The sequence below is a fragment of the Cylas formicarius genome, unplaced genomic scaffold, assembly GCF_029955315.1.
Source record: "Cylas formicarius isolate icCylForm1 unplaced genomic scaffold, icCylForm1.1 PGA_scaffold_6__28_contigs__length_40554024, whole genome shotgun sequence".
Taxonomy (NCBI): Eukaryota; Metazoa; Arthropoda; class Insecta; order Coleoptera; family Brentidae; genus Cylas; species Cylas formicarius.
In genome coordinates, this window is record NW_026844347.1 from 15,841,216 (window position 1) to 15,862,309 (window position 21,094).

General features: G+C 33.9%; 1 protein-coding gene across 2 annotated transcripts in view; it reads left to right on the forward strand.

Annotated features, from left to right (window-relative positions):
- The window catches only part of LOC132703615 (A-kinase anchor protein 200), a 143,860-nt gene that overhangs the window by 120,146 nt on the left and 2,620 nt on the right, over positions 1-21,094 (forward strand). For both annotated transcript variants that reach the window (XM_060672977.1, XM_060672976.1), the window contains exons 4-5: positions 8,658-9,713; positions 17,016-17,087. In XM_060672977.1, the coding sequence (XP_060528960.1) occupies positions 8,658-9,713; positions 17,016-17,087 (1,128 nt within the window). The remainder of the gene's footprint in view (positions 1-8,657; positions 9,714-17,015; positions 17,088-21,094) is intronic.

Genomic DNA, 21,094 nt, shown 5'->3' on the forward strand with positions numbered 1-21,094 from the left:
TCTCTCTCTGCGCGAATATTTAAATACGGTATTTCCCAGACGCTAGATTAGTTGCTCTGAAGATATTTAAAATCAAGTGGTCGGAAAAAGGAATGAAAAAAACGCAAAATTTCGATTATTATAGATAAATAAATCAAATTAATGAAATTTTCCAGAGTAATGTTTTGGAAGGGTTTTTAAACCGATTAACATATTGTCGAGAAGTTATGGTAGGCCTTTTCAACATCTAATAAAATAATTTCTCTCAGGTATCCTGGCTATTATAAATTTGAGTCATGAGTCTATTGGCCACTAGCGGAGCGAGTGCTTAATAAACGAGTGACTACAACCGTTAATTTTTGCGACAATTTTTGCAAAGCAACACGAATACATTCACTGACGTGACCGTCAGAATTGACAAACGTCAAAATTCAAGGCGTTGGAAATATCTCCGAAAACATTCGATTGCTCCCAATACCCGTGCGGTAACATCCCGAAAATGTCCGAAAGGGCTCGGACCCGTGGGACAACAAACTGACGTGGTAAAGTAAAAAACCAAATTACAAACTTCTTCTTTTGAGTTTCATTTAGATCGGCCGATTTCACTATCTTTGTTGACAGAAACGTATATCTAACAATTTAAGAACTTTACTGATACTAATTACTTACCTTTCATTCCGAAACAAAAATTCTGTTTTTTAATATTTTGCTTATTAAAACGTATGCCACATAAATTATGTGTGAACGTGACGCAGAATTCGAAAACGGACACTTAAAAAAAAATGGTGTTCCGTTAAAAAAAAAACTATATTTTCACCTGTATACATTACTGCTTTAATTTAATATTATAGCTCATTTTTTTTTTAATAATAAGTATTGGTTATTACTGTAATTATTGTTTCTTATTTTATCGAGTAACTTTTTGTCGCTTTTATTTGTATTAAAAAACTATCAATTTTAACTATAATGACGATTAAAATAACTTTGAGGCACCGCTCCACTGATTTTGCAGGCTGAATAATAAAAAATTGGGCAGGCTAGATTCATATCCCTCATGTTTTAAGCTATGTCCTCACACTCAAGTACCTCCAGCGCCCGGACTAACTAGACGGTCCCCCCCGATCTGTCTGTATTTTGCAATCGAAACGCCGTACTTCACACACGCACGGGGTTGTTACGGTACTGCTTAGCGACGGCGGTCACGGAGGCGGGACTGAGGCCACCTATAAATACCGGCCGTGGCCGTGACTCCTATTCAGTCCTGCGTCTGTCTGCTGCCAATATACAAGACGAACCCGTGAGAAGGAAGCTCAGTGTGTATCCCCTGTTTCGAGGTCCGCGAACGCACGTTTAAAATAAATAGGAAATTCGGTGCCGGTGTTTTTTCTTTCTGTGGTGATCCGACGCGAAAGCGATGGAAACCCCGCAACAGCAGGTAACCACTTTAGAGGGCAGTTGGTGGGCGGCTGTAGTAGGGGGTTGCCTACAGCGGGCGGAGCTACTTTCCTGCTGTGCCTTCGGTCTAGCGCTTGCCGTTTTGGCCAGGCTTTGTGTGATCGCTTTGGAATATAAACGCAGGGTACCTATACACCACTTGCTCACTTTTTCCGTATTGCCTTGTGCCTCGTATCGTTTTGCTTTTTTGTTTCTATGCGAGGTATTTGTATTTCGTTTATCGCATGGTCTTGCACAGCATTTTTTAATATTATTTGTTGAGTTTTTTTTGCCATTTTTTTTTATCAATAATTGTTGTGGGTGTGTTGATTGACTAAATATTAACGATCTTTATGAATCATCGAATTTAACCACGAATCGCAAGGAAGTGCAATGATTTAATTGCTTAGTAGTTCCCTATAAACCGAACTTACCCACAAAATAATTTCTCGCACGACGGTCGAAGCGGAATTAATTTCTAAAAAATTGGATCATTTAAAAACTCGGATTCGGAATTTTGGTCTAAGTGTTTGGTTTTGCCCAGACGTCAAAGATTTTCGTCAACATTTTGGGAGGAAGATGAAAAAGCCGACATTTATCTAACCACTATAAAATAAAACAAATAAAAATTATTATTTTAAAAAATTAAATATACAGCTTTGCATGACAAAAAAACAACCTATTTGGGTGCTGTAAAATAGTTATTTGTATTTTGTGCCAACATTTATCGATTATGATATAAACATACTCAAGTATGAAATAAAAAAAAATCTTTATATCATTCCCTAAGTTTTTTATTAAATTCAATTAAGAAAAATAATAGAAATAGTCTAATTCAATCCCCTTACATTTATTTTCAAAAATAAAAGATTGTGATATGATTAAAGAATATAATTATTTTATCACCAAATGTTTAAGGTGATATCTTGCTAGTGATTATATTCAACGGGTATTTAACAAAACTACCCCTTTATTTTAATGAAGGAATCAGACCCTTAATTTTTTTGCATTTGTGTTGTATAATTTATAAATATAAATTTTAAACAGTATAAAATGTATCAAAAATAGTCCCAATATATAAAATCAAAGGAGACCGGCACTACAAAATCATTTTGATTAGATTTTTGAAAATTCTTTTTTTTTGGCTTATTAAACACCTTGAGAAATAGAATCTGTCAGTAGCAACTTAGTTTTCACAGAGGTCACTGTCAAAATGGTATATAGGCAGCGGTATCGAATTAAATAGCAATAAATCCGTGGAAATGGAATTTGCCGCCAAAGATGGGATAACGAATTCCAGCATTCTACTAAAAACTGTTACAAAATCGTTGGTGCAACAAAATTTCTTGGATTATTCACTTACCAAAAACTCACATGGGCCCACATGTGTTGATTACTTGACAGTCAAATTAAACTCGCAATATTTTGTATTAAAAAATATAAGATACCCAGACTCTGTAGAAAATTTATATCTTTTATATTACTTGCGGAGTAGTATTTGGGGTAAGTTCAAATTATTCTGGAAAAATAATTATAAAAAAGCTCATCAGATCAATGACCTGCAGACTCAGACTCTTGTAGAGAATATTTTTAAAAAACACATTCTATTGACTTCTCCTCTCTCTATTCTTTAATAATGTTCACAAAAGAATCATAACAAAGATATCATTAAGAGATGCGAAAAAATGAATATAACATTAATAATAAAAACTTACCAAAAATACCACTTACCGTTTTCAAGATAATAGCAACTGTACGGCAGACCTCGAAACAAAAGGTTTTAAAAAAATATTACAATCTTTTTTGTTAAATAAAAACTACTCTTCAGTGGAAGAATTTTATATAAATATATAAATTAATGTTTGACCTCAATATGTACATTTCTTAATTTATTTCTTTATTGTGTTATTATTATTTTATATATCTATCCCTGTGTGACATTTTGTCTGTTAAATTTTAGATACTAACTTTTCTATGTTGACTATCTAGGACCACCCTGCCACTGACTATAAGTACGAGAAACAGACATGTCATATGCGACGATAACGCTTGCGTAAAGTAAATATGCCATTATGCCACTTAAAGATCTCGGGTCTATTAATAACATTGGCAGTACAATAAACTCGTCTCTCGTGGTGTATAGGTATTTGTTCTTAACATAGTTACAGATGAAATAACGCATTGAACGAAATAAAAGATGCGTTCGATGTTTTAAAGCAATTAATATCAGAACATTGTGTCGAAGTGCCGATGCGATTTACCGTCATAGTTACTAAATACTAATTATTCCTACTACTTTTAAATTTTAAGAAAGGTTATATTTGATATATGCCTAACCCGGGGACAGGATTCCGGAGATCGATAGCGAAAAGGAAAGAGATAACGAGGTTAAAAGAATCATCTATTCCTGAATTTTTCACATCGAACAAATGTTTGACACAAGGCACAATATGGGTGTACTCACCCAAATGGTCAAGTTTGTCAAGAATGTATAGCCATCTCTTAGTCCACATTATTGCTTTCACAACAATAGTCCTTTGGGTTCGTTTTCATTTTCGCTACTGCAATCACTTTAATCGTCCCTGGTGATCATCGTTCATCTGACTACGTTTGTGTGAAAAAAGATATTGTTTATTTTCACACGTTTCCAATGATGTATACTTTTTAAATTGTAAAAACCTCCGATGACCGCACGAATAGCTTAACTCATTTCCTAAAATTCCCTTACAAAAGTTCTCTTGGTATAAAGTAACCTACAAAAATGAAGTGTGAATACGTTGAATAGGACAGTTTTCCTTACAGTGACTAGTTAAATCCACTATAATCATCAGTTTTTCTCATGTGGAGATTAGGACTAAACGTTTGTCATCTGCCAAGTTTCCAGTGTCTGTGACCCTTTCAACTATCCTAGTAAGCATCTGAGGCTTAGTCCGTAGATTGATATCATGTACTAACCGGTAGAGAAAAACTGAAAAACCCCGTGAAAAAATGAGTTTCTAATGCTGCGTATTACAGGGGCATATATCGTTTTAGAAAATAAAACCTTATTTTTAGCTGATCGGTGGCTAATTGTCATATATCTGCTAGATAATTAGAGGCCCTATACCTATAGTGAATACTTCTGAAACCAACATAAAAAAATATTGAGGAGGGATATTCAATATTTTCAAAAAAAAAAAGTGGTACCAAGTAATGTGTAAAATTTAGTTACAAGCCCGTAGGTGTAACAATTTTACTGAATTTACGGTCTTTACTGGGTGTTTCAAAACTCGTACCTCATTTTCAAGATGACAGGTATAGGAAAAAACATTTTTTTCTTAAATGCCTACTCCAAAACCTTTTAATTTATCTTGACAAAGCTTGTATGTACAAGAAAAGCACTTCTATCACGAAGATATTGGAAACTATAAGAGATGCTTAATTAAAAAAAGTTGCATAATTTAAAGGTTTATAACGTGCTGCTGGGAAAACAAAAAAAAAGCCCATCACTTACGCCAAAAAAATTAAAATTTTCCGAAGGACATTTGAAAAATAAGGGTCACTTTTTGAGCTCGACACATTGAGAATTTAATAAACGGAACGAAATGTTGTACTTAAAATCACTCAACGCTATCTTGTAAAGCTTAAAAAGTAGCACACCAGAAAAAATATATACACGAAATCGGTAGATTTTGTATCTCATATGGTTTCCAATATCCCCATGATAGACATCTTTATCTTGGACACACTGTAGATTTGTCAGGAGGGTTTTATTCATTCATTCGGTTCATTCTAGCATCCGAGAGAGTTATCTAGTCAACATCACGATATGTCACTGATGTTTTGAAGATTTGAAAATTTTTCTAGAGGGTTGGAAAGCGGTCGGATATTTTCGAGAGACTTTATTCACAGCTGATGATTTGATGTTTATGAATTCTTGTGAAGATGTTACACGTCTCTCATTGAATTTATTCCATTTTCCAAAAATATACAATGGTCGTGTAAAAAGTATAGTAAGCAACACGTTAACTACATTTTTTATTTATTTTTTTATTAAGTACCCACTCCGCCTCGTTTCGCCAAAACAATCTCGTCACCAAAGTATCGCTTATTAAACGGTGGTTCAGGAGGCTGACATCTTAATGTGGCACTTAGCTCACGCTCGATCGGTTTATGATTGGATATTTTATAGAAAAGAGTCGAAAATTAGATATTTGTTTTTATAACCTAAATAATAAACCTACGACAAAAAACGAAATAATAATTAGAATAGGAAACTGTTTTCAAAATGTGTATGTTCACTTGGTTTCGTAATAAGAGTAATCGAATTGTCAACCCGACTCAAAAATATCTTTGAATTACTACTATAAAATAGATTCTTTTTTTAATGTTTGGCTTTCGATGTTGTGAGATATTGTTAGTGTTGGGACTGGTCAATTGACCCTCAATTGACCACTTCTTAATTGACCGGTCAAAAAATATTTAAATAACATCTTGCAATTGTAGACTGTTATCTATTATTATTTAATAGAAATGCGTATTTTATAATAAATTATTACGTATTTGTGACGCCCAATTTACCTATAATATAAATAAATAAATATAAATTTAATGGTATTTTAAAAATTATTTCGTTTCTTAATGGACACAAAAAAAATTGTCCGGTCAACTTTACAACCCTAGATATTGTAATTTGCCACACTACTGAACCACCTTGTGTGTATAGTCGAAATTTAAATTTAAAATAAATTGTATTTTATTTTTTTATTATATATCTAAATACCTGTATCGTAATTTTTTGTGTGTTTGAACCTAAATTTATCCCTGTTATCATTTTATTATCCAGCATTCCAAAAGAATTTAAAATTAAGTCCGGTTCTCCTATACGCCTCGCCGTGCACTTGGTTTTGCGACAAAGCGTTAATCTAGCTATGTGAATTCACATATAAGCTTCAAGTCGAAGCGATACGATTGAAATGTTTAGTACAAGCAGTTCGGACAGTTTTTCAACAGATAAACCATTTCTTTTAGCATTAAAGAAAACATCATTGATACTGCGTACATACGTTGACCCTCATCAACTGATTGTTATAATTTTTGGTTGCTCATATCATATATCTCTTCATATTCGCTAACTAATAATATTAATTGTTCAAGTTTCCTGTTGTCAACCCGAACCCTTTTAACCAGTAAATAACTAACCGATAAAATCAAAAACACTGGTGTTCCACAACATTTCTCCTTCGTTACCTTCGTTAATCTAGTACAAACAAAAAAATTCAAATATCACAGGCGTATTTTGTCGCGTTGAAAAACCCACCGACGAACACCTGCTCAAAAAATAAAATCATCTAAAAACAGTTAAAATTGTAAGATAACATATGAACATATGAAGTTCCTGTAAAGAGAAAAAATCCAATCACAATTAAATTACCTAGAAATAAAGGTTTTAAATTTGAATAATTTTACCCGGTCTTAAAACGCCTTCCATTAGTTGTGACATCAGTCCGTTGTATTTCGTGGTATTTAGTTATTTTCATATATAATAATAATAAAAAAATTATGCCTGATTATATTATCAGTATATCGTAATAATTTATTGTCCATGTAGGCATGAGGCGCTAAAAATGAAAATTCTCTTAACCTACGAATACATTTTTCAACATGTATTCTCAAACTAGCTATTCTTTTTGTTTCACGAACTTCATCTCTTCTGGGTTTTGTACCACTAGAAATAGTTGAGGGCTTAACTAGAAGACGGTCTTTAACTACTAATAAATGTTCAATATGTTCAAAAACCCACTATGTTCCACAATAACTGTGTCCTGAGACTCGACCCTCAAAACCTCCCGAAACAAAATTTATGATGGTTTTTCTCGCTTATTCCAAAATCATCTCCTAAGCAAGTTTTCTCCCGGTTCTTTTTTTTAATTCAAAAATATATGCTTAGAATCTATTTTACAATATTTTACAAGCAAATGGAGTACATAATAATAAGGTAATCCCAAGGCCCAAGTAACCTGGGCGTATTTTGCAACTTCATTATTGTTGAGCATAAAAAAATTACTTCATGATAAAATTTAATTGGAAACAAACTAACGCAAAAAATTTAATTTACATTACACTACTTGCTTCTAAACATTACAGGTCGGCACCATGCAAACATCCTTTTTTAACGAAACACTTGTTTGTGGCAAAGAAGCTGCACTTTCCACGTCCATGGCCATGTCACTGGTTTGAGGACTGAAACTAGTTTGCCGTATTAAAAATGTTCTTTTTCTGTTTGGCTGACATTTACAAATGTGAGGAAATACATGAGGTTTCATTATTTTTTACCACCCATTAGTTTAAAGTGTACATAATTATCCATATCTTTCGCAATTTGAAACAAAGAAAATATACATAGTCAAATATTTATTCAATATAAATAATTGGCACCTAACTAATACTTTTACAAGATAGTTAGTTACCTATATCTAAATAAAATTAATGTATATATTTTTTATATTTAAGTATGTATGCAATAAATTTACTGACAAAGTAACAAGTTTACCCAAACCTAGTTATTTATATTTACACTTTCATTGATATAATTTTTACATGCGTGAATGTTTGTGCTCTTAGAATAATCCCCTACATCTCTTCTGCATGCTTTTAGTGATTGTCGCAGTTGGACTAGTACAAAAAGAAACGATACTGTATTTATAACGTGTAGTTTCCATAATAAATACAACAATTGGCAATTAAACACTTGAGACCCGAGTCTAACGATGCAAATTTTGTAAGAAATAGTGGGAAATGCTTAAAATGGCTGATATACTCGTAACGTGACGTGTACTTTCCTGCGTCAACTATTTATTGTGAAACAAGTATTGCCAGATGTAAGGGTTAATATTTGGTGCAATGTGTTTTTATATATAAAAAAATGGACAAGTTCCTTATTGGACACGTCAAGTCGTGTTAACGCTACATTTCGATGCTCGGCGTAGTGACGGACAGCGATGCGTATTTGACAAACGGTTTTAATTGATTATTTTTGGTTTTTGTCATCTGTCGTTAGTCTAATTTCTCTTTTGAACCTCGCCTAAGTACACCCGCTTATAAGCGATTAACGCAATCATCGATCAATACTGACGTCCACGAAACAATTGAATCGAATACTTCCCACGTAACCATTGAAGCGCACACGCGCACTCAAACGTCCTCGATTATAACATATTGCTTCGACGGTCATTAATATTTAGTCATATCGTTTGTGGTTCCAGAACGCTGAGGAAAAGGCCGCCACGCCATCCGAGCCCGCGAAAGCCGAAGAGGACGCGAAACCCGCCGACATACCCGCCATCCCGGAGGAATCTGCCGATGTCAAATCGGAAGTCAAACCTGCACAATCCGAAGCGGCAGCCGTGGGAGTCCCGAAGGAATCGGAAGCCATGGAGGAACCCCAGGCGGTCGCACAATCCGAACCCGAAGGAATCCCAGAGTCCGCCAAAGAGGTGCGTACCGAAGAAGCGCCCCCTCCATTGCCTGCCTCCAATCCTCCATCCCCGGTGACGGTCTTCGCTGAGTCCACCAAAGCCGAAACCGCTCTATCCGCGGGCCAAGTGCCTCAGGAGCCCGCGGTAGAAAACATCGCGCCACCCCCCGAAATACCCTCCGAAGAGGTTAAACTGATTTCGGGGGTCGTTGAAACTCCCGTGCCCGAACCCCCACCCGTTAAGACTGACGAAGAACGGAGCACTCCGCCGCCGGCTCCCTCGGCCGTCTCGGAAGTTTCCGCTCCACCCGTAGATTCCCCACTTCCTGCGGCAGATTCGGAGAGCCCTCCTGCTGAACACCAGCCGGAAGTCGTTTCCGTAACGGGGGATACCTCTCAAGACCAAGACACTAGCGAAAACCTCGCGGAAGTATCCCCCCCTACGCCCCCCGTCACCGATCCGAAGGAAGAAAGTGCGTCTGAAGTCGTTATTCCTCCCGTCGAAAAGGAAGATATTTCCGAAACTCCAGCACCGGAGGCGGTAACTTCTACCCCTCCGGCCGAGTTAAAAGAAGACACGTCCGAAGCGGTAGCGCCTGCCGATTCCCTGCAGGATATTTCGACGGAATCCCTTCCGAGTCTCCCGGAACCGGTGTCGGAAAGTTTACCGGAACCGATGTCTCTTCCGCCCGTCGATTCCGTTCCCGAACCTATCGCCCCGTTAGACTCCGATCCCGACGTTGTCCCCCTGACGAACGGAAACGCCAACGGGCTTCCATCGCAGGCATCGTCACCCGCAGATGAACACGTGACCGCCGAACTGTCACCAGGACCGACGAAACAGGTGAATAATAGACGGGGGCCGCCAGTCAGTAGTGGGCGGGCCGGGTGAGGCGACAAAGTGACTCTTCTTTCTCCCGCTATCGAGGGATGTCACTTTTTGCTTTACTTGGTGCGCGTGTGTGACGTTTGTACCTATTTGGGGATGATGAAACCTGGATGGATTTTGTTACTAACGCAAAAGATTTTCGGTGGATTTGTTTATGCTAATCCATTTGCGTTTCTTCCACACTAACATTGTTTGTTACTAAAAGACGCTTCTTTAATTTGATGTGATTTGTAACAATTCCCTTATACCAGGTTTCCAGTAAGGGCGTATGGTATGGTAAGTGGTATGTTATTGGGTATTGGAAAATTATTAATAATGAAAGTAATAATAATAAGTTCTATTGCGGTTGCAACGTCCGGGCAATTCAAAAGCCAAAAAGTTTTAATGAAGTGACCTAATTATCGCCAACATGGTATTCCTTGCGTTTATAATTAAAAATATAATCATTTTTAGATAACACACACTTAACGTAACGCAGGAACGAGATTTCACTTTACGAATCGGAAAATTAATAAAATCTTTATAAAAACGAACGATACTATTAATCGCCAGCAAACCGGAGACGCTTCTTCGCATCGCTCATTTCAGTTTGTCACGGGTTGCCAGCGTGCTTAACGTGTAGCGTATTCAGAATTTATTTTATTTGTTCGGACTTCCCGAACAAGTTCCTAATCACTTGGCTACTCAGTACAAAATAAAAAAAAATCAAAGTATATTCTCAGCTAGCTACGCAAAAATCTTTCAAATATTTGTATACTTTTTTTAATAAATACATTTAAACTGCGTCCATTTTGAATCTCCTCGGGGAGAGCATTAAAACTACGAACTCCCCCAAAATACAAACATTTCTGCAGACAAGCTGACAAATCAAATGTTTTCGCCATTGGTATACGAATCTTCAACTTAATGCTAAAAAATGTAGTGTAATGTTCTTTTCTCCTAAATCTAACATTGTGAATTTTAATAAAAACCTTGGTGTTATATTTGATTGTAGACTTAGATTCGTGGAATATGTATCTTTGTTGGTAAAAAAGTCTTATTTGGTTTTGCGCCATTTATACAGGCATAAAACTGTCCTTAATTTCAGTTTACGGAAACTTTTAGCTCAATCACTTGTCCTTTCTATTGTGACCTATAGTTTAGTCCTCTATTACCCATGTCTTGAGAATATTAATAAATATAGATTCCAAAAAATTCAAAACAGCTGTTGCAGATTTATTTTCGGCTTGCGTAAATTTGATAGGATTTCCCACAAAATCCAGGAACTTAACTGTCTAAAAATTAACAGTACTTTCAAGTACCTTTTGGCGTCTATCGTTCTCCAAATTGTTAACACATGTAATCCGTCCTACTTGCGAGCTAAATTACATTTTCGTAATGTTCAATCAGTCAATCACTCACACACTGCCACGATCTCGTCTTTGTTCCGCAGATCACTTTCTTATAACGTTGTAGTAATTTTTAATAGTATCCCCGATTCAGTAAAATCACATTCTATTAAATTCTTTAAAAAATATTTCAGGTTGAAATTGCAAATTTCTCAAATAATTTGATTTTCAATGTTATTCTTTTTATTTTTACTTTTAATAACTTTCTATTGTTCCATATTCCTATTACATTTATCTGTTGTGCTATATTTAATTTATCAATGTAATTATAAGTTCCTATTTAGTTTTTAATTTAAGCAAGTAAGAGGTTAAGTGGAGTAGCTGTTGCTAGACTTCGCCTCTTCCTTACTGCATATTTATTATTATTATTATATTAACAGAACGTGAAAAGACCTTTAAAACAAGGTATCACACGACCCCCTCTCACCATTAAAAAAATACTTGTAAGTAGCGCCCTGCTGTCAATTCGACATATTGTTTTTATGTCAAAAACGAGACATTTTAATTATGTAGGTGTATGCCAAATTTCACCATGCTATATACAAAGGTGCAAAAAATAAAACGGGGGTCCCATCATTCAGGAGGGCACTGTATACACGAGGCTGCACCAGATTGAACAATATCTGTATCCTAATCTAATGCAAAGCTTATAAATTAATAACCACCCAAACATAAAAAGTAAACATTGGTAACGACAGCAGAACAAGAAATTCTACCCCATAGGATAGTAAGGTCTGGCGATCTGCCAGGCCACGAAAACAAACCTGTCCCTTCCTATCCAACGGTTTCGATAAGTCTTGTCTAAAAAATTCCGAACTTCTTAGGAAAAGTATGCTGGACATCAGTCAGTCGTGTTGCAGCTTCTCCTTTGTAAAGAAGCTTTTTTTTATAATAAATTTATATATAATTCGATCATCCGAAGTTCCACACCAGACGTTCACACTCTATCGACTTGTTTGAATTTTCTGCGTACCCATGTTTTACTAAACTCCAAGTCCAAATTTATTATTCTTAAGCTTAAATAAAGAATAATGTGGACATAAGCAAAGAGATTAACTCGTCGATGTCTTCTGCTCACTGGATTAGGATGATCTCGTCCTGTTTCGCTCAAACATTTACTTAAACCACTAAATACCATTCTACTAAAAAATCTTTTCTTGGGACAATTTGCTGCGTATACCCATTTAGCCACGCATGTGTTTTGGCTAACACTCGTGACTCAAATGCCGTTCACTGTTGTTGCATAATCTACTATTTTATGACAATCTCGATAATTAGGAATGAATACCGATCTAGCGTATGGGAAGCGTCATTTTACCAGGTCAGTTTCGTTTTACACAAATCCGAGCCACTTCGGACATTTGCGGGAAATTACAGCACGAGTTTGGGAGCAATTGGATGTTTTTACCGCACGGCTTGAATCTTGACGTTTGTCAATTCGGACGGTCATGTCAGTGAATTTATTTCTGTTGTTTTGCGAAAATGTATCCAAAAACTAACGGTCGTAAAAAAATACAGTATGCAACACGTTTGGTAAACTTTTTAACTCACTCGTTTACTAAACACTCGCTCCGCTCGTGCCAGGTAAACTCGTGACTCAAATACCGTTTACCACAATTGTTGCATATTATACTATTTACTACTCCCTTCTATAAGATACCTAATTATACACATTTTACCACGTCAGTTTCGTTTCTCACGGATCCGAGTCACTTCGGACGTTTCCGAGATATTACTCCTCAGCCTTAATTTTGACGTTGGCCAATTCTGACGGTTATGTCAGTGAATGTATTCGTGTTGTTTTCTAAAAATCTTCTCCAAAACTAACAGTCATAGAAAAAATAGTATGCAACACGTTCGGCAAACTTTTTTTTCTACTCCCGTCTGTAAAACACCTAAGTACACACTGATCTAGCATGCGGAAAGCGTCACTTTACCACGTCAGTTTCGTATCCCACGTATCCGAGCCACCATTTTGTCCTTTTTCTGTATCCGCTTTAATTATAGGAACCTAATTCATTCTAATGGAGTGTGCCTTTTCTGACCTGTTCGCAAAAAGGCCTTCAGCACTTGACAGGAAAATGAATCTTCTGCCAGGAAAACATAGTCTTGCCAACTAAAATTGAATGAAACTGCTTTGCTATTTAAGAGAACTCAATGCACCATGTTTCTATAACTTCCGTACACAATCTGATGTTTGAAACACCCTGTCTGTTTCATCTAAAATGGAAACATTGCCTGATCCGGCTTAAGATTCCGACCCATGTGGCAGTGCTATTACAAAAATTTTATTTTCAATTGAAGTTGCTATGTATACACATAGACTGCCGCAGTAATGATGTTAAATTAAAAGTGTGCGTTTCACTCCTTTTCTCATTTCTGGGTTATGTGATGTGGCGTATTGGTCTGCCCTTCACAATAGAGACAAAGCGAGTTTTCAGGAAGTTCAAAATTTTTGTTTAAATTTTAGTTGTGGCATTCGAAACATATAAAATTAATAAGTCTTCTCTCCCTCAATATTTGTTTTCAAAATTGTGTAAAGGCTTCAATTTTCACACAGAAAATACTAGGCATGACGGCAAGTATATTATTCCTAGCGATCAAACTGCACTTTTCCATTGTTCATTTACTTGCAATACTGTAATTTATCCTGGTTTAAAACGGTTCTTCGTAAATACTTGTCAGATTAGAGCTAGAGTACAAATAGTCAAGTTTTTGTTACCTAGCTATGAACTGTGCATTGCATTGGTCTAAAAAGTTACTTTTTGTTCTCACTTAACTGGATTTTGTTCTTCCGTGTTTCTTTCGTATGTGCTATCTAACATCTTAACCAAAAACGGAGAATTATTAAATTCACCAATTATTTGTTCATCACAGACTCCAAGCATGCTCTATAACAGATCATTCTGAATTTCTTTGGAAGTGCCCTTAAATATAAAAGATTTTTTTAGGTGATTATTTAAAGTTGTATCTAATTTATAATTCTCATCGAAGAGCCAATTCAAAAGCTGATTAAATATTTGACACATTTTCATTGTTTCTGTATATTTACCCAATAAGCAGAATCTCGTATTGATCGACCCTAATAACGTAAATTCCTTACAATTATCAATGTGGCTTTAAGAATTTTCATGTCTTTTTATTTTCAAACTTAAATGCTCTCAAAAAGTAAGCAGGGAAAACAATATATAACTTGTTATTGTAAATTTTGTTTTGTTTTGAGTAAATTTCTTTACTAAATTTCCCTGTATAACTTTTTCCTCTACGTACACCAGCTGCTTCAATGGCAATGGTCTACCTTTTGGTTTTAATTTTTTTCGTATGAATATTTAAAAAATCTCACATTAATTAAATGCTACCTCCATAGTTCACATTGAATATATATTATCAGAAATACACAAATACAGAAGCACACGCACTTTAAACACCCCAAACCAACCCCCTATGTATTGTTTTGCAGTTATTATGTTTACTAAGAGTTAAATAAAGGCATTGTATGTTTAATTATTTATTTCAGGAGCTGTCTGAAAAACTTCAGCTCTCTGTTTAATTAAAGCACGGAACTATTAATATTTTCCAAGGACCCAAATTGCTTAAATATCTAGAGAATTATTTTTTATTTCCATGACTGGAAGACCTGAACAAAATATACTTTATTTCTTGAGTGGAATCTACCATTTAAACTAAGCAATACATTCCCGTGTTGTTATAGAGGCGGCACAATGCATACTTGAAAATATTTCAGAGCGATAGAGCAGCTCCTCTGTACAATTTAAAGTAAATGCGTTGATCAGATACTTCTTAATTATGTGCCACCCGGTATAGCATGTAAATCGTTTACCATTTTATTTTATCTAATGTATTAAGTATAATTAATTAAAAATCAAAATCAAAATGTTTTGGCATAATGTTCTTATGGTTTTGGAATGCTAAAAGAGCCGTTTCTAGCTTTAAAAAAAGTATATATATATATATATATATAATATATATATATATATATATATATATATATATATATATATATATATATATATATATATATATATATATATATATATATGTGGATATCGGAAACCATAGCAGATACAGGGTCGGTTAAATTAGGAAAGCTTTAAAGAATTGTAGAAGAACTCTGAACGCAAATTTTTTGCGGCATTAATCGTTTCAACAGTTGCATTTTCTATTTTGACAAATATGCTAACTAAGATCTTGGAATTGGTACGTTATGCGAACACTTTTTTTAAAAAGAATATGATGACATAAAGGGAAACAGATTTTGTTCATTTGTTTTCGAGATGCACCATAGATTTTTTAATTTTCTTATGAGCGCCATATTCAATATTTTCATAAATAAAAAAAAATGCTTTTAAATGATGTCTCACGCGGTGCATTTAACATCACTCTTAGTGTCACAAAATTTGATTTTTTATAATAGACCCTGATCGCCATCAACAGACATTTGAGTGATTTTTTATATAACTAACTTACAACAAAGTCACGTTGCAGAATTTAAAAAATAACCACAAAAATAAATTAATAATAATAATAGTAAATTAAACTAATGTGTTCAAAATGAATGTTGAAACGTCTTGAAAATAAAGTGTCACATGACCCACTATTCCATAAAAAAAACAAACCGAAACAAACCGTCATTTTGACGTATGGAAAGGTCTTTTTCAGTAAAAAAAATTGATAATCCATCACTAATTTGAGGGTTTCTGGTCCTCTGAGAAAATGCAAAAATATACAGAACATCACTTTGTTATAAAAATACTATGTATACTATACCTATCCCATTCTAAACTCCACTTCAGAAATTTTTCTTGATAAATCTTTTCGAGCGTGTTAAACAGGGAATTGACATCCATACAGAGGTAAGCTTTGCCGCATAAATAAAATATAAGTGAATAGAACAATAAAGATGTCACAGATTTTTGGAAATTGAATCCAAATAAAAGATATTTTAGTGAAAAAATAATTATTCTAATCATTCTTAAAATAATTTTTGTCAATTATTTACAAATACTATACATATTGGGGATATATTTGAAATTGTACCAGGTTAATTACCGGAACTTTTAAATATCTCCAAAACTGGGTCTATAAAATTTAATAACTGGGGGTTTTTGAACCTTTTACCTTACATGTCTTAGAATTTGGGAGGTTTTTGAACATAGTAAGTTGCCTTTACAAGTATATCAGTAAAAGGTTACCAGAACTATAAATGAGTGATTCTGTTTTAACTGTGCTTTTTTATGTCTTGTATTGTTTGTTGTCACTGGTGGTGAATTAATAATATAATAATGAAATTGTTTTATTAATTAGATAAACACGAACATATTTCATCTATAAATTCTTAACTTTTTGGTCGCAATAAATGATGGCGATGAAACTAATTACCTCAAAACTTCTTATTTGTATTATCAAACTCACAAAATAACACTTTTTTTGGTTAATGTTTTAAGTTGTTATCACTGAATTCCGCTTAAATCACTTTTTGTCTTTAAATTTTTGGAATTTGAATTGATATGAATCGAGCGCCATCTACCTTGAGTTTTATTGAACATCTTGTTTTAAAAACTTAGAAATTTTAAGTAAAAAAGTAACAATTAGAACGGAATCACCCAAATATCATACCAAAACCTGACAACATTACTGTTTTCATTTTTTAATTCTGCGTGTTTAAGGCATTGAATTTTATCATTCCAGCTTTGGCAGTTTTGGAGATAGATCATCAAGAGTTGCGGTACTTTTTACTGACCCGATAATGTTACATTAGTTATACCTACCCAAAAATAATGTTGTTTTTGCTTTACTTTTAACTGAACATTTCTTGAGCGCTGATTTAATTTAAAAATTACTATTTCAGATTGTGTCAGAAACGGTAAAGGAATCCGAGATTAGCCCAGAGTCCGGGGATAAACCTAGCGAAATTACCAAGGCAAGTTTTATCCAAATATAGAATTAATAAGCATGTAGTTGCATGAAAAGAATAATTCATAACCAATGGTACACATGTACATGGCCACTGCTCCTGTATTGATACCCCACTTAGAGCAGTTATTTGATGAGTTATTAAAAAAATTCAAAGGCAAAAGGTATATGTTTTACTTTATATTGTTAGAATTCGTTATCACAAAAAAAATGTACATTGAACATGTAATATTTTTAAATAATGTCAATATTTTTAAATGAAACACCCTGCATATAGGTCCACTTCTCCAAAATTACAATATACAAGTCGTTTGTAAAATATTGGGTCACTAAGTTAAAAAATATTAACATCGAATAAAAATGACTCATTATATTAATAACCGCATCAGATGAATTTCGTTGTTGCTTCTCACTATTCATGTGCCTGTCTATACCGAATGTTTTCGGATTTACGGTCATTTTTCCGTTAAAAAAGCTCTGTGCTAATACGCAATATTTTTGACGCCATTTCCGACAGCTGTAACTTTGTTATGCTTACAATTTTATAAAAAATTACTGTCATTTATCCTATATTTGTCTTGAAGTTAGTTCAGATCGATGAGTCTAAATGAAAAATATTAATTTTTGACGCACCATGTATATTTTACTTCCATTAATTACACGTATTCATGCCCCTGTAATTTTATGAAGCATTCGCAATAAGCCAAGTAAAATAAAAAGCCCAAAATATTACTGAACTATAAATAATGTTTTCAGATACTGTTTGTCTTGCAAATGTAAGTTGACGATGCAAATAAATAATTATTTGAAACCTGCCAATTTTGTATTAGTTTTTCCAATTAATTTGTTGTTAGTTGCTTAACTTGCAACTCAACCACGAATTTTCCGATATGATTTTTGTACTGGGATCTAGCGAGAAGAATTATTAACTACGGGAATTTATAAGCAACAGTTTCCCGATAGATCACTGTCCTCTAAAAGAACTCTCGAGAATTTGATGAATCGTTTTACTTGAACTCGAAGAGTTGCTTGTGAAAGGAACGAATGAGTCAAGACTGTGGTGACAGAAGAAAATGAATTTCAAGTATTACTTAGTTTACGAAAAATGTAAAAAAATAAGGTGCTTTCAACATAATTCATCAAGCACCCAATAAATATGACTATTAAATTAGATCAACAATTTGTGAATGGGCACAAGAAAGAATTTTTGAGCAACATGAGAATATCAATCGAATTAATCGACATTTCATAAAAACAGTCCGGAAAAATGGTCTTTAAATGCTTGGGGTCGTGTAATAGGAAATAATAATTTTATTAATTTTTTTGAGAATACAGTGAATGGCGTTCAAGATGACTTAGACTTTAGAGCAGAGGTTACAAAGATGGACTATTTTTTGTGGGGATATATTAAAGACCAGATGTATAAAACTGCCCCCACAACAAAAGAAGATATGAAACAGGATAAGAAAAGCATTTCAAAGGGTTGGTCATGAAACTTAATTAAACAGTTTTTTTTTTATTTTGCAGTTTTGTTCTAAGTTTTGAAGTGTTTTTTTCCGGAACTATAAGCAATATTAACATTACGGATTCTAAGATGTAACGAATGCTATTATCTGAAGGAACTATACTAATTCTCTGTAGCCCTTTCACGTTCAGATATTTATTTTGAACACAGCCTTTTCTAATATTTTGACAGGATTTGAAAACTGTCAAATTGTTTTGTCAAAAAGTGTAGAGCTCAAAACATTTTAGGTATAGGGTGCTTAATAAAAAAAATTGAAAAAGCATCCTGCATATTTGAAAATAATTTTAAATTGTTTCTTTTAGTCTCGTCTATAACTTTCGTATTTATTTAAAAATAGCACTAGCTCGTTCAATAATTTTAGCAAAGCCTAACACCATAAATTACGACTTATTGTTGGCCAAGCTTTCAGTACTTTCGATGTTCAAACGACATACAAATCTAAGATAAGAATATTCCTATTGTCGACGAGGCAAAAATCTTAGGAGTTATTTCCGATAAGTAGCTGAGCTTCACATGTAAACAAAGAGGTGCAGATTCCCCATACATGTTTAAAAACGCATCCTATTTTGGATGCTTTTGCGGAGTATCTCAGTAATTTTTAAAGATAATGAGATAAAGATAGAATTACGCGACACTGCACTACTTTTTTTGTGAAAGATGCTGTCAACAAAATTATCATTGCCGTCTTAGTATTTACGGGACCACCCCCATATCTCCGTTGTCTTATGAGCTATTGAAGAGTTTAAAAAACTTACTTATAGGATTTTTTCGTAGATTCCAGTAGCGTTAGCGTAGTTTGTTTTTTATTTGCTCTAACCGTTTTTTAGTTTTGAAGCAAGCATATATTTTTTTAATTGAACACCCTGTATATTATTTTTTACATTAATTAATTTTTATTCTGTGTGAAGGGACGCTAATTAACCAAATTATATGTATGTGCGGTTCTCTGCTGCGCTGCTCTCTTTTTATATAAATTATAGTGAATAAATGTTGTCCTCTTTTTTATGAAAATTGAGTTCTATATGTCTATCTAAAAATAATAATAATGCAATATACTTACCACTCCAGCAATACCGAGAACTTATCTGGCCTCACCACACCATTTTTGCCTGTAAGGAACTATTTAAATGGATTGGTGGTAATGGAACCATTTTTATTTTCATTATTTTTTATTTAGACTCAATATCTCAAAAACAGCTATATATTTCAAGAATTATTATTTCTAATTGAGCACATTTATGGATTTTCCCTAAACTACCAAACTCTTATTTTAAATATTTTTATTCCATTTTTTTAATTCTTCATAAAATTCTAAGTATTTTTCTTGTATGATACCCTATACCCAAATTCAACCGTTTTTGCAGGAATAACAAAAATCCAAAATAATTAATAATTTATTTAATAAACTAGAATTTAATTTACGAACAACATAATTAATGCTTTTTAACGAATTGGTAAACTTGATGAGCAATCGTCTGCATTTAACATTCAAAAAATGGTAGCCCATGTTCGCCATGATGTGAGAAACATTTGTTATTTTTTGGTTAGTCAATAGACGTCAACTTACGAAGTCAACTGTGGCCAGATTAGTTTCAAAATTTACAAACACTGAGTTTGTAAAGGACCACCCATGGTGGCCAAAAATTAAAACGAACAATAAAGAGGTTATAAATGTTTTTTCTTATCATCTATAGATAATTCACAAACTTCGACAACACAATTAGCCTTGATAACAATTCCAGTCAGTCATTATTCAAATTTCTCAAGTTATCTTTTTTCGGATGAGGCTTTTCATGAATGGTTTTATTTATTGACACGATTGCGTCGATATTGGTCCAATGAAAATCCCCATTGAATGATTGAACATCGTAGCTGATATGCTCAATGTGTGGGTTGGAATAATTGGTGGAAATGTTATAATGCCTTTCTTTATCAATGACATTCTCACCGGTAAAAAATATTGTGCCCTTTTAAGGACGCAAGTTACTCCCCAATTAACTTTGCTGCTTTGCTATATCCGAACATCAGAAATGGCGAAATAGGGATGATTGACTATCGCATATGGTTTCAATATTATGGAGCACCTGCACATTATACACAAAATGTAAGAAAGTACCTGAATCAAATGTTTCCAAGTCGGTGGATCGAACCTTCGTTCACCAGATTTAAACCCCCTAAATTTTGGTCTTTGGGCTCACCTCATAATGGAAGTGTTAGAAGAGCAAATGACTACTATAACACCGAATTCTCTTCTATGGGAATTTACAGACCGCTTAGGACAATGCCAAGTAGTAGAAGAATACAGGCATTTATTAATATAAGTACATTTTTTCTTTGTGTTTAAATAGTTTTTATTGTTATCGGTTAAAATATTTTTTTTTATTTTTATTTATTTATAACTGACTCCAAAACAGTGTAAATCACTGCTACCTTAAATTACAAGCAAAATAAAATAATTATAGAATAAGCTTGGTATTTTGGTGTTTTAG